This window comes from Melanerpes formicivorus, unplaced genomic scaffold, assembly GCF_026170545.1.
Source record: "Melanerpes formicivorus ecotype bairdi unplaced genomic scaffold, bMelFor1.0.p_v2 SCAF_4, whole genome shotgun sequence".
NCBI lineage: Eukaryota > Metazoa > Chordata > Aves > Piciformes > Picidae > Melanerpes > Melanerpes formicivorus.
Genome location: NW_027142356.1, coordinates 627,064 through 639,225, shown reverse-complemented (window position 1 = coordinate 639,225; position 12,162 = coordinate 627,064). Strand labels below are relative to the sequence as shown.

At 44.1% G+C, this 12,162-nt stretch overlaps 1 protein-coding gene across 4 annotated transcripts in view; it reads right to left on the bottom strand.

Annotated features, from left to right (window-relative positions):
• The window catches only part of CCSER1 (coiled-coil serine rich protein 1), a 556,842-nt gene that overhangs the window by 348,991 nt on the left and 195,689 nt on the right, over positions 1–12,162 (bottom strand). For all 4 annotated transcript variants that reach the window (XM_068136765.1, XM_068136762.1, XM_068136763.1 and 1 more), the window contains one exon: positions 3,451–3,571. In XM_068136765.1, the coding sequence (XP_067992866.1) occupies positions 3,451–3,571 (121 nt within the window). The remainder of the gene's footprint in view (positions 1–3,450; positions 3,572–12,162) is intronic.

The window sequence follows — 12,162 nt, the reverse complement described above, 5'->3', positions numbered from 1 at the left end:
AAGGACTTCATCTTTCTCCTGCATGGGCTACAGCTTCCCCAAACAGGTTCCCTCATGCTTCTTATGATGGGATGTCACCTCGAGGTTGCAAAAGATATGTTATGCTTAGCAAGAGCCCTGTCTGCTTATTTTGTAAGCATCACACTACACAGCCAAGAGCATGGCTGCTGAATGACTGAGGCAGGGATTTTGCCCAGTGTACACAGACACAACAGTTAGCAATTACCTACATACCACTAAGGAATTGCTTCCTGATTAAACGTTCTGAGCTTTCAAGAAAAAATGGGGAGGGGGAAAAATTGGCCTTTTATTCCTCCAGTGCTGGTAACAGCTAATCACTGCCATTTCAAATAATGATTAAGCTTTGTTGCTTCCACTTCTGGCACAAGTCTTTCCTGCTTACAATAAAATTACGTTAAGCAAATAAGAGTCCATTACTTAAAGCTACTAAACAGTTTCCTTCTACAGCAATGTAACATCACTGGTCAAAAATTACTCAAATGGCATTGAAGGGATGCACCTTACAATGTAAGTATTTTTAGTTATTTGCAACTCTTCAATATCTCATTATCGTCAACACTTATTTTATGTTTTGGATAAAACATGGCTTCCTTAAGTAGCTCAGGAAGCATCTGTTATTCTAAACATACTCTGTCCAAAGCCTAGAAAGCAGTAACTGGCCATCACTCAGTGGTGTACACCATTGTGGGATGAAGCAGAGTTAAAGCTGTTCAGGAATACAGACAGAAGTATCAAAATAAAGCTTGATGTTATTTCCCACAGAGGTAAATATGAACACCATTAACTACATTTCACCAGCACTCAAGTCAATTGAATTCAATATGTGCTAAAGGCCTCCTCTTGCTTGATGTTTACATTGGAGACAAATGAGACCAGGATGTTTAGACTGAGGAATCGAGATCTGTTCTGCTTCCATTAAAACTGGATATGAGCAAGATGATCCACCTGTAGAAAGCACAGGATGAAATAGGTGAAAAGTATGATGATGTTTCACAGTGCTTGGAATTTTCCTAAAGTCATGCACTTCCATTGCTCTACAGTGACTTAGGAGGTTTCTGCATAGCTACTGAATTCTCATTCTAACAACATGGAAAAGGTTTCCAGAGAGATGATTGTTTCATTTCCAGCTTATCTGTAAGAAAAGTTGGGTTAAAGATACCACCACAACAATGCTGTTACACATGAAGTTCAAATATATCTGTTTAAGCACAAGCTTCTTTCTATTTGAAACAAATCCAGAGCCAGAAGTCATCTTTTCAGATGCGAACACTGGAAAAGCAGCAGAGGTTAGAGCATGTTTCTGAGACCTCAAGTGCTTAATACAAGTGTGATTTAAGTTTGTGTGCTCAGAAGGTATCACTAGGCAGAAGAAAAACATCTTACACCCCAAGTGTGGGCAGACACCACTGGAACAACTCTCTGGAAGGTGCATAGGTAAAGATTGCTCACCAGACTGCAGCTGCCCTGGAAATAATGGGCAGAGGCCACTGCTATCCATGCTCTCTGGAATATGCAAATTCACCACTTGGACTCATACCTAAAAGCTGTATAAAAGCTCTGAGCAACTACTGGCTCAGGAGAAGGAAAAGCCTGGTGCAATGCTGCTCTGAAGGAAAATGGAGAGAATACCAGGAGAGAAAAATAACAGAGACATCACCCTGTAGCCTGGAAGAAGCAGAACAAGAGGAACCCTCTCTCTGTGTCCTAAGTTCCACCTGCTACAACTCATGGAGCTGAAGAGGCTGCTCAGAGGACAGCACAGCCAACAAGGACAACATCTCCTCCACAGCTGCAGCAGCCTTCCTCCACAGACTCAAACTGTCTTGGGGGGTGAGGGGTGTGGTAATATAATTCCTTTCCTCTCCTCTCTCTCCCTCTCTATTTTTTTTTCTCTCTCTCTCTCCTTCTGATCCATCCACTTTATTCTGTTAATAAACAGCATTGAGGGCTGTTGATATTTTGGCCTAATTTGTGCCTCTAGTTTCATAACACGGGAATATTCAAAAGAACTGAGCCTCTTTCCCTCTCTGGACCGAGACACCATGCACACCAGAAAGCAAAGTAATAGATTCATTATTACCAGTCAGGTTAATGAAAAAAACTAATCTGGGAGGTGGCATCATTCATGTTAACGAGTTACAGAAGTTTCTCTACTTTGAGTCCATAAGGGATGATGAGCTGCTGAAAGTGAATCCAGCAATGTCGCAGGCATAGGCTAGCCTTTCAGGGAACAAACAGAAGGCAAAAATGCACTGTGCTGTCTGAACTAAGCACAAAAAATACTCTGCATTTCAGCATAGTATGTCACAGCCCCACTGCCTTTCCACTCCTTTAGTATTCAGAGAGCCACACAAGCCACACAAACACTACATAAATTAGATGCTAACTACATTTCAAATATTAAGTCATTGCAGCAATGCCTCAATTATGGGCAATATACTGTGTTAATAGAATAGATGAAATGGGTTCAACACCAGATTGGAAAAGATGCACCAGTCCTAAACCACAGGTTAAAAGCTTAAACTACAGGTTTGTGATTAAGATCACATCCAACCTAATCCAATCTCATCTAATCTGCTAGTGGTTTTTTAGGGGGTTGGAGATTTTTTAGGGGCTGGGGGAGTTGGGGAAGGTTTTCATTTTCTTACAGTAATAGGCATGCAAGCTAGGACTTTATAGACAAGTTCAAAGATACATTTTTAATATACCCAGAGAAGCATAAGATTAAACATGAATGGTAGGACCAATAATGATGTTGCATATGATTTATCATGTTTTTCATTACCTTCAACACTTCAAAATGCACAGGCCCCAAGTTTGTGTTGTCATAAGGATTTACCTTTTTTGTTTTTTTCAAATAACACCAGGGCTTTGCATCCTCCAGGGACTCAAGAAACAACCATCCTGACTGGGACCACCAGATAAATGTTACTGTACATGCTATGGCTATGATTCTTACCCAAAGCAAGATAGCAAATTAAATAGACTTTCCTTGGAAGACCACTACCACACTTTCAAAGATGCTTCATACCCCTTAACACAGCAGTAAAAATCACTCAAAACTACTGAAATGCCTCTGATGAGCAGAGCATTCAGAAATTACTTTCCTTCTAAAAATCACCAACTGCCTAGAAAACCTGGACTAGAATGAAAGGACAAAAAGAATCACCACGTCAGCCTGTTACAGAAACAATTTCTCAGAGTGAAAATGCTCATTTCCTCCACATACCACATCACCAAAAGCCCTGAGAAAAATAAAGTAGACTCATGAAAAAAGCAGCAGCCTAGCCTTAGGCCAGTGCCTGCTGTTGGAAAGGCCTGTGTAACCACCCATGACACAGACAGCAGTTCCATATGCACATCACAAGAAAGAGCCTGGCCTAGTGGTTACACTGCTTCTATAAAAGATCATGTCATTTAGTAACTCACTGTTTGGACACATCAGGCAATACTGTCTGCTCTTTTCTCCTTGTGTCCACTGCTGGCTCTACAGGGGTAAGCACTACAGCAGCACATGAAACTATTGACTGGTAGGAGTCCTCCCGGCAAACTGTAAAGACAAAAAAGAGATCTCAGCATTAGAGAGGGAACACATGTCACAGTTCAAATGTTTACAGGAAGGAAAAGTACATCAGGTGATACTGTGAAAAGCAAAAATGCAAATGATTCATCAGACTTGACTGTAGTCACCTGCAATGAAAACACATTTCCTAAAGGGCTTGCTTGACACTTCTTTTTGCCATAGACTCTTGACTCACTTTTACCTAGCACAGTATCTGATGTCAGTCTGCTCAAGTTCATTGGTGTGACTGAACTCCTAAAAGGATTCATATTGCTGTAAATGACATGAGAATAATATGAACATCTTCCTTTTACATCACAAACCAGAAATGAGAAATTAGGGATTTCAGATAAACCTTACACGCTCAAAAACGTCAATCTTTGTAAGAAAATAAAGTCTGATTAGGAATCTTTTCAAGTTCAACATTCACCTCACTTGAATACAAAAAGGGCACACTCAGATGCTGTATTGATTCATGCTTTCTGCTAACATAAATTCTCTGTGCATTACTGTGCTGTGCCATATGACAGTTAATATTTACAGCTAGAAGCATGATCATGTATTTCAGCTGAGCACCTGGCTCAGTTAGCACCAATAAATGCTCAAAGGTTCCTGACCCCCAAGCAGACAACTGTAAAAGTTATACACAGTTCAAATCCTACTGATTTTGAAGGTGTAGATTTCCTTTACAGGTAAAGTGTACTTTAATGAGCCAGATAAAAGCTGGAATTAAAAACTGGTTGTACTGAACAAAGCTCAGCAGCTTCTTATACTGTTGTCGTAGTTTGGGCTGGGTGCCCTCTGCTGCAGGGGTGTTTCCTGTGTCCAGAAGTCCAGCCCAGTGGGTGGACACAGGACATTAGGTTATTTCCTACCATGATCCCTTGCACCACTATAAGTCTTACGGCGGGGTCTGGCACTTCCTCTTTCCTTCCCCTCCGCCACCCGGTACCTGGGGAGAGATCTCCCGGCCATGGGCCTGGCTAGGCCCAAGGCCACGGGGGGATGGGCAGTCTCAGATCTGGCCAGCTGAGACTAGCCTAGCAGTGGGGGGGGGAAGGAGGAGCCCTGGGGGTTTTGGGTGCACCCTCAGGTGGGGATGGGATCTCTCTGGGTCTGTTTTGGGGTTTCTTCTTGTCACTGTGTTTCTAGGTCTCTGCACACACTCACTGTTCTCTATTAAACTTTCCATCACCTTTGCAATCCGTTTGTCTGAGTCGTTATTTCTGTGCGTGGTGGGGAGGGGGTCTGCCCCAACCCATTACAACTATACATCACTGATACTATTGAATATCACAATGTAAACAGGAAGAAATGAGGTGAACTAACTTTCCAGCAGAGGTCCATCCAGTATTTCGTATGTATAACAGTGCACAGATGCACACAGCCAGCCAGCAGCACTGGGTGATCGTGAGGAAGTCTCAGCAACTCATAATCAGAAAGAAACTATTTTACAAGTATCTACATTTATGGAAGATCGTGTCAGCTGGGAACGCTGAGCTGCGGAATTTATTTAGCAATGGAAAACTTCTTTCTGAAGACTTTCCTACCTTTCATCCTCCACTATCATCTGCCTCCTTACTGCTCACAGACAACATACCTTTGGCATAGCCTATGCTCCTCTTATGAGAGAAGCAAAGCCAGAGTAAAACCTCATCCATATCGCCTTCACCAGGTCAAGAACAACTGAGGTGATTTACCCTGAGCACTCCAATTAGGTTCAGCATTAATTCAGCACATATCAACAAGATACACTCATACCCAGAAGCAGTAACTGATGCTTTAAGGCATCTAGAGAGTGCATTCTAAAGAACAGGTGAGAAAAGGGTCAGACTTGCAGCAAAGGTCATAAAAGTGCAATGGTCTTTCCATTTTCTGAGCAATTGTGAGCCATGCAGCAAGTGGCACAAATGGCCTGAGCACAGGGGGACTGTGGCAGGAAGAATGTCCTTTTGTGGAGCACATGCAGCCAACGTTTGGCACCTCTGATGCCCTCCAGCACTGCTTATGCTTGTGTTTTTAAATATCAAGATGCCTGTTATGCTAAGACAGTAAGAAACAGAGGATGACCAGTACTGAAACCCTGTCTTCATTCTTCTTTGGAACCAGAGCTACTTGAAACTTTGTCACTGTCACAGGCACTCATCTCCAAAACACAATCACACACAGGAGAACTTGCATAGCAAATGGAGGAGGGAACTAAGGCAAAAAGCATCAAACAAGAGAAACTACCTAAGAAAAAAAAAAATACTTTTAGGTGATTCTAAGTTGCTGTTCAGTAGGCACCAAGTAACGTACAAAACAGTTTCTTCTCACTATAACCTGTGACTGAACATGTGCAATGAAGAACATTTAGGTCTATCTGGCTCTTGATTTACAGTCAACTGTAAAAAGGCAAGTTTGGCAAAGGGCTATACTGATATTCAGTGCCTGAGTTTTAACCTGAAACACTGATAAAAAGAAGGAAGAATGAAGGATGAAACAACTACTTATTTTTCCTTAAATGCCCTGTGGCACCACTTCAATGTCTAGTTGTTAGTTTAGATTTTTTAAAGTTCTGGTGACTTATGGAAGCCTCACAGGGTAGGATTTTCCCTTGATCAGCCACTGTCAGGGCAGTTTAGAAAGACAGAATAGGAAATCACATGTAACAAAGATGACTCTGCTTGTGTCCTTTACAGAGGTTTCACAAACGAATGAAACAGTGAAATAGCTTTTGTTTAATAACTAATACTACAGAGGAGTTGTACATGTCCTAATTTACACCTGCAGACAAACCTGGCAGCCATCCGTTGATCTGAGCTCACAGAATTTATTATCCTCCCATACTAGGTAGTGATACTCTTTGGTCTGGCTTTTGAAAACCACTACAATTCCTCCTTTTCATCTCCAGTCTCTGTGCAGAGAGCCGTAAGTCGTTATGGGACAGTATAATTAACTAAAATGCCATGAAGGACAGACAGCAAAGCAGCAAGCAATTTTCACCTACTGGAGTGTATTCTGTCATTATCTGTTCAGAACTTGCATCATAAAAATGAGAATGTGCTTGAATGTGGACTCTCAACTTCAACACTAATGGGGATGCGCACCATTTTACTTAAGGAGACTTTGCATTCTACACTTTGAACTTCTCCTAAGTGTGGCTGCTTTTCTGCACCTTCATTTTAGCTATGAGTGGCTTACATCACACTCAAAAAAAGCCCATTAGTTGTGGCCACATACCGCTTTCTGAGTCCAAATTTCTTAAATCCTCAGTTACTACAAACCTCAGAATATCAAACAACTTCACAAATTTAGCCTTAGTACACAAACTGGTAAGAAAAATAGAGAAAAGCCAAATTTTCAGTCATCTGAGTTGGTGTTTGGTGAAGCCATGAATGTAAACAGCTGCTCCAGCCTACTGCATTGTTCCCGATAGCAGCGTGCAAGTTAATTCCATGCTCACCACCCACTGGGCCCAGTCATTCAGACAGTTTCCAATCCAGCTGTCTGCTCATCCAGCCCATCCATCAACAGCTTGTCTAACAAGGATCTCATGACAGACAGTGCTGAAAATGTTACTGGATTCATGGTACACAACATCCACTTCTCCAACATCGTGTCTCTGCTCCTCTCTCGCATGGGCACACAAACCTTTAGTCTGTGTTGTAAGCAGAGGGTCATTGCCACACTTGCTGTTGCACACTTTCAGGTGTCTACATCAAAAGAAACAACCAGCTCATTTTATACAATCTGTAGCAATTCTTTATGAGATTAATATTTAGCATCTCAAAATGTGTTGCACAGCAAATTCCTTCTGGAAAAAAGAGAACTGGCACACGAGTGAGATGGTATTTTCCAGTGCCATTGTACCACTGCTATTCACAATTCAACCACCGTGTGAACCAGCTAAGGCCTGAAGTGACACAGGACAGCTGGAGGAACATCTTTAACATGTATCGGCATTAAAGAAACTTACTTTTCTTAGTTAAGTAAACAAGACTACATACTGAATATATAATACAAAGGACAGCTCTACAGAAAGAGGAAACAAACTCCATGGAATACTATTACAAAGATCTGCACTGGTTTCAGACTTGCATAATTCCTCCCCAGATTCTTAGGTTTAGACTCCAGTGATGCGTGCGGTTTGTTTACTTCCATTGCCAAGTGTTTCAAAAGCACCCCTACTATTTATCACCAGGAGTGCTGGCTTGGATTTACCATGGTTGGTTTAAGCAGGCCCAGAACATCATTCACTATCAAAACTCTGCCTCTGGAGGATAGGATAAAAAATAAATTTTGAAAAGAGCTTTTTTCACTTCCTTTTGTTTGGTTTTTTTGTTCCCCTTTCACAAATGGAATAGCTAATTGAACAGAGTCTTCTTCTACCTTGAACCAACCACTGACAAATGCTTAATTCCCTGATAGTAGGACCATAGGAAGCCTTCAACAGCTACCAAGTATCACAGTATAACTAAGGTTGGAAATGACCTCGAGGATCATCAAGTCCAACCTGTCATCACAGACCTCATGACTAGACCATGGCACCAAGTGCCACATCCAATCCCCTCTAGAACACCTCCAGGGATGGGGACTCCACCACCTCCCTGGGCAGCACATTCCAATGACGAACAACTCGCTCAGTGAAGAACTTTCTCCTCACCTCGAGCCTAAACCTCCCCTGGCACAGATTGAGACTGTGTCCCCTTGTTCTGGTGCTGGTTGCCTGGGAGAAGAGACCAACTCCCTCCTGGATACAACCTCCCTTCAGGTAGTTGTAGAGGGCAATGAGGTCACCCCTGAGCCTCCTCTTCTCCAGGCTAAACAATCCCAGCTCCCTCAGCCTCTCCTCACAGGGCTGTGCTCAAGGCCTCTCCCCAGCCTTGTTGCCCTTCTCTGGACACCTTCAAGTGTTTTGATGTCCTTCTTAAACTGAGGGGCCCAGAACTGGACACAGGACTCAAGGTGCAGCCTAACCAATGCAGAGTACAGGGGCACAATGACTTCCCTGCTCCTGCTGGCCACACTATTCCTAATGCAGGCCAGGATGCTATTGGACTTCTTGGCCACCTGGGCACACTGCTGGCTCATGTTTAGGTAGCTGTCGATCAGCACCCCCAGGTCCCTCTCTGTTTGGCAGCTCTCAGCCACTCTGACCCCAGCCTGTAGCTCTGCATGAGATTGCCCTGGCCAAAGTGCAGCACCTGGCACTAGGACTTGTTAAACGCCATTCCACTGGATTCTGCCCATCTGTCCATTCACTCAAGGTCCCTCTGTAGAGCCCTTCAGGCCTCTAACTGACTAACATCTGCTCCCAGCTTGGTGTCATCTGCAAATTTGCTGATGACTGACTCAATCCCCTCCTCCAGATCATCAGTGAAGATATTAAAGAGGATGGGGCCCAGCCCTGATCCCTAGGGCACACCACTGGTGCCTGGCTGCCAGCTGGCTGTGGCACCATTCACCACCACTCTCTGGGCTCGGTCCTCCAGCCAGTTCCTAACCCAGCACAGAGTGCTGCTGTCCAAGCCACAGGCTGACAGCTTAGCCAGCAGTTTGCTGTGGGGGACGGTGTCAAAGGCCTTGCTGAAGTCTAGGCAGACTACATCCACAGGCCTCCCCACATCCACCAGGCAGTCACCTGATCATAGAAGGAGATCAGGTTGGAGAGGCAGGACCTGCCCTTCCTAAACCCATGCTGGCTGGACCTGAGCCCTTGGCCATCCTTCAGGTGCGCAGTTATTGCCCCCAGGATAATCTGCTCCATCACTTTCCCTGGCACTGAGATCAGGCTGCCAGGCCTGGAGTTTCCAGGTTCCTCCATCTGACCCTTCTTGTGGATGGGGACCACCTTGGCCAGTTTCCAGTCATCTGGGACCTCTCCAGTGAGCCAGGACTGGAGGAAAATGATGGAGAGCGGCTTGGCCAGCTCATCTGCCAGCTCTCTCAGCACCCTAGGATGGATCCTATCTGGTCCCAGTGTATGATGCATCTTTCTGGAGAATGAAAGCATTTTTAAGCTCCAGGGGTGTCATTTGCAGAGTCTATTCCAAACACTGTTAATTGGATCTTTTTTTACTTTTTTTATTTATTTTTTTTTCTTTTTAATAGAAGAGACAGAAAATCTGCTCATCACCATTTACTATCAAAAAGAGTCTCCCCTGACACAAGATTGAAGCGATGGTTAGGTGAAATTAGCAGCAACTACTACCTGCTTAGAGAAAACAGAAGGGAAATGTTCACATGCAGTGCGCAATGAAGCATAAGAGATTCATAACACAGGGAGACAAAAACAGTGAAGTACTGTCTGAATTTACAAAAGCTGGGCATTTATTGTGACAATTCAAAGCATTTACACTCATGCCTGTAAAGTTTAAAATGATCAGCTGTCATCATTCAGGAGATAGATCACATCTGGAAACAACTGCTAGTTTATATCAAAAAACCCTCTGCCTTGGTAAAAAAACCCCGGGCAACCAGCCAGGAACATGGAAGGTTCTCCATCCTTTCACATCAGCTGCCACTGTGGGAAACAGCAGACTGACGCATGGGGGAGCAATGTCTGGATCCCAAGTATTCAGTCCTATATTCCTTCTACTGCTGAAGGCCAGAAGACATGTTCTAGTTACTGCAGAGCAGCAATTCTCAGTACCACCATTTACACTGCTAAGAAAAGGAAAACCAAGAGAAAAGGCAGCCAAAACCAAAAAGGAGGAAAGGATGCATTGTAAATTTCTTTAGTAGATCAGTCTGGGCTTGAGGACAAGAGCTGAGGAATGGAAAAGGAACATTTAAAACATGTAACAAGTTATTTTCTCCAGGAAAGCTGCTGACACTAGAAACAGTTTTATAAGAGTGGGTCTTGAAATCCCATCTACGAGTTTTGCTGCATCCAGTAAGAATTGTGGCTCGTCATGACGTTCCTCCCCATACAGGCACATCCTCTGATACTCTCAGTCCACCCTGAGAGCTCAGGCAAGAAGCTCACTGTTCAAACCTGCCTTTTCATCAAGGCCAAACATCACCTTCATGAAATGCTTCAGCACAGCCAAGTGATAGGCTGTCAGTTCTATACCTTCTCTCTCATCCCCAGAAACACAAACAAGTCTTGTAATATTTCTTATCAAACCCTAAAGCCCAAAGAGACTTTCAGGTTCTTTAAAACAACACAATAATTCAAGGCACTTCACAAGAAAGCCACTTTTTGCCCACCTAGTTAAAAAAAAAACAACAAATTGATTGTAAAAAATAATTTAAATAAAAGCCTAATGTTACTGCTGCTTGACTCTAGATTTGATGATGGACTTGGGGGGGGGAAGCTAAATGGATCTCCATGATCTGCATTGTATGATTAGTTCAGTAGTTATTATAGGGCCCCTTGTCCCTTAGCAACAGCTCCGTTTCACAGTATTGGCCAAATGAATGCTTCAGAGAACGAGACTACAGCCTCACAGTCCCCAGAGGGCTTGCTGTAATAACTGCAACAAAACCACAAGCCCAGTTCCTAAACACAGCACAGCCACTATCAGAAATTATCTAGCAGCAACAATTACAGGCCCAGTGTGGGCAAATGAAAAGTCAAAGTGCAAGGTCCTGCACCTGGATCAGGCCATTCCCAGGCACAAATATACACTGGGTACAGAGTGGGTTGAGAACAGCCCTGAAAAGAACTTGGAGGTGTGGAAGCTCCCCATGAGCTGGCAGTGAGCTCATGCAGCCCAGAAGGCCAAACATATCCTGGGATGCATCAGGAGTGTGGCCAGCAGGGCAGGAGAGATGAATCTCCCTCTTTGCTCTGCTGAGATCCTACCTCCAATCCTGCATCCAGTTCTGGTGTCCCTACCGTAAGAGGGACAGAGATCTGTTGGAACAAGCCCAGAGGAGGGCTACAAAGATGAGCCAGGGGGTGGGGCACCTCTGCTATGAGGATAGGCTGAGGGAGCTGGGATTGTTCAGCCTGGAGAAGACTCTGGGGGGACCTTCTAAGTGCCTTCCAATACCTGAAGGGATCCTACAGGAAGGTTGCAGAAGGACTTTTTACAAGAGTGTCCACCAACAGAACACGGGGAAATGGTTTTAAAAGGAAAGAGAATAAGTTCAGATTGGATCTGAATTCTTCACTAGGAGGGTGGCAAGACTCTGGAAGGGATTTTCCAGAGAGGTTGTGGATGCTCCCTGCCTGTAGATGTTCAAGGCCAGGTTGGATGGGGCCTTGAGTAAGCTGGGCTAGTTGAGAGGTGTCCCTGCCCATGGCAGTGAGGTTGGATTGGATGATCTCGAAGGTCTCTTCTAGCCTAGGCCACTCTATGATTCCTATGTCTCCTGGCCCTTTTTCAGAATTCACAAAAGCTGTACACACACATGTCCACTGTGCTCTCCCAGCAGTGAAGGGTGCCTAAAGTGGCATTAAGCAGGAGACAGGGAATCCTTCCCACACACCAGCAGTTCTGCAGTGATGATCTGCAGCCTTGTGTTCGCATCCTAAGTTTGTTGTCATGAGCCATGTGACAACACGTCACGAGCCACATGTGACACTTGAGCCTACTGACTTGTGCTCCATCTAAGAGAAACTGAACCATCACTGAATGTTCTTTTCA